Below are 2,500 nucleotides of genomic sequence, written 5' to 3'. Positions count from 1 at the left end.
TAACACTGGAGAGTGCAAAATCTGGAGCAGCTGTGCATTGCAGCCGATCAGCTTCTAACTTCAACTTGCTCAATTAAGCTTTGGCAAAAAAAAAAAGAGAAGTTACTTGGTTACTATGCAGAGCTGCACCAGATTTTCCACTCGCCAGTTTTAGTAAATCAACCCAAGGTGTTCCTTCCAAAGAAATATTCGGTAAAACAAACAGCTAAGAACCCCTTTCTAATCATACAAAATGTAGATTACACCAAAAATTCCTTTTCTTCAATTGCACAAACTTTATGTCATGCAAGTAAACCACAACAGCCGAATAAACTTCAATAAAACTTGTAATTAATATGAATTAGTAGGTTACAAGTTCAGACATTAACATCAACCAGCAATTATAGTTTTTGCACCAGCAGCATTGCAGATATGCCTTTGAACACCAGATGGCGCTATTGATCTACTAATCCCAAAGATGCCTATTCATGAGCTGTCAGAAGTCAAGGTCACAAATTGTCTCTTTTCTTCAAGGTCAAGGTTTAAGGCCTTCCAATCCAGTCGTTTTCAACAAACGACATAGCTTTTGCAAAAAAAAAAAAAAAAACCCACAGCTTTAAAATAGCTGTAATGTAATTGTTAGATTCCCAAAGCTAGATGCTTTTTCATTACCGACGTGACCATAATTCTGATTCAGTCCAATGCGACAATATGTACAATTTTTATTTATTTACCTGATATAAATTTTTTGGCAACTAACTAAACTAAATTATTGATCTATTATATTGGTTAATCTAGCACAGTAATTTAAGTTGTATCTCACTATTCCACACAATACAAAATGCAGCTTATTCACAGTTATCTATATTTTTTTTTTACTATAATACCAATGTACATTATCAGGCAAAATAAAATTCATGGTGCACAAATAATGTTCACAGTGCGCTAATTTATTATTTACATGATAATATTTTAGAGTGAGTAAAGAAGAAACAAATGTTCAAATAAATGATTACGTTTAAAAGTGCTGAAATGACTGGCTACCATTTTCTATTGCGGCCCCAATACAAACCATAAAGAAATTACACATTTAAAAAAAAGATAATTTATACCAATCTTAGAAAAAAAAACCCTCCGCTTTTAAATATCTTACGCTGATTTTTTTCAGTATTATTTTATAAAGGCATATATATACACAACCGGATTGCTTCATTTAAAAGTCCATTGCCAATTCCCAATTTTGTACAGGTAAAAACCGGTTGATTTGCAATTTGTATTGCATTTTAAATATTTCACTTTCAATGTAGAATTGTGAGCTGTAAATGGACACAACAGTTTGTTAGGATGAAGCAGCATTTTAAAAATACTGCCTTCAGCACCCTAAGCTGTATATTTGAAAATCATGAATGTATTACCACCCCCCTCCCCCACAAAAAAAAGCTGTACAATTCTTCAATGACATAAATTGACACTCCTCTTATATCAGAATGTATAGTGTAAGCATACAGTAAAAGATACATCTATAAGTTACCTGAGCAGTCACTCAACATGCAGTCTGGTTTCAAGGTTCAACGCGCAATTATTACTGATATTCTCGATTTAAAACGATTCTTGATTAAAGGCTACATGTCTTTCTTTGCAATCAAAATTCATATTATGCTTCATCGAGATCCTTTTTTTCTGATTTTTTTGGGGTGTTTACAACAATTCCACAAGTCGTTTTAGCGCTGTTTAACCTCCAGCAAGATGTGAGTCCTGGCCTTCACAAAATAATTACATTGCAATATTTCTCCCTGACCCTCCCCTCCCCCATCAATCGTTTTTTAGAACCATATTCAGAGGACCTGGAGATGACCTTGTGATTTGGGGGGGCAGAATAGATGAGTTCCAAACGTCAGAACCTGCTCGCTTCCCAAAGGTAATCCGACCATTATTAACTGGTGGTCTTCAGTTTATTGATGACTTTCTTCTCTTTGACTCTTCTGTTCTGGAACCAGATAGTGACCTGCCTTTCTGACAGGTTGGTGGTTGCAGATATTCTCCTCCTTTTGTCCTTAGTGATGAATTTATTGGTAGCATATTCCCTTTCTAGTTCTTTAAGTTGGACTTTAGTATATGGGACTCGCTTCTTCCTGCCTCGTCTGTAGTTATTAGCGTCTGACGGATGGGAAACTACGTCTGAAAAGGGAAAGGACAGGTCACTGGGGTGTGCAAACTCCCATTCACCACCATTCACCAGCACTGTGCTACCCAGTCCATGGGATGCATGCACACAGGGACAGGCTGCTACAGAGGGATCAGTTCTAATCCAAGTCCCTGTCCTTACCAGCAAGACCAGTAAGGACTAACAAATCACAGCACTTCCACCTGGTCTGTTAGCTAGAATTCAAACACACATGCTAAAGGCTAGACTTGGTTTATGGTTATATCAATAGTTACCAATCACAAAATGACATAAGGTCTAGACAACCTCATCCATCCATCTATCTATCTATCTATCTATCTATCTATCTATCTATCT

At 36.4% G+C, this 2,500-nt stretch overlaps 1 protein-coding gene across 1 annotated transcript in view; it reads right to left on the bottom strand.

The window, feature by feature from the left end:
* Nucleotides 1-308: 308 nt before the first annotated feature.
* Nucleotides 309-2,500, bottom strand: part of HOXA13 (homeobox A13) — a 4,083-nt gene continuing 1,891 nt past the window's right edge. The window contains exon 2 of the mRNA XM_089669893.1: nucleotides 309-2,157. Coding sequence (XP_089526019.1) covers nucleotides 1,913-2,157 — 245 coding nt within the window. The 3' untranslated portion in view covers nucleotides 309-1,912. The remainder of the gene's footprint in view (nucleotides 2,158-2,500) is intronic.

The sequence above is a fragment of the Staurois parvus genome, unplaced genomic scaffold (assembly GCF_062004578.1).
Source record: "Staurois parvus isolate SC_StPar_1 unplaced genomic scaffold, SC_StPar_1.0 ptg000082l, whole genome shotgun sequence".
Lineage (NCBI taxonomy): Eukaryota > Metazoa > Chordata > Amphibia > Anura > Ranidae > Staurois > Staurois parvus.
The sequence above is the reverse complement of the archived record's forward strand: the minus strand, read 5'-3'. Positions and strand labels throughout refer to the sequence as shown.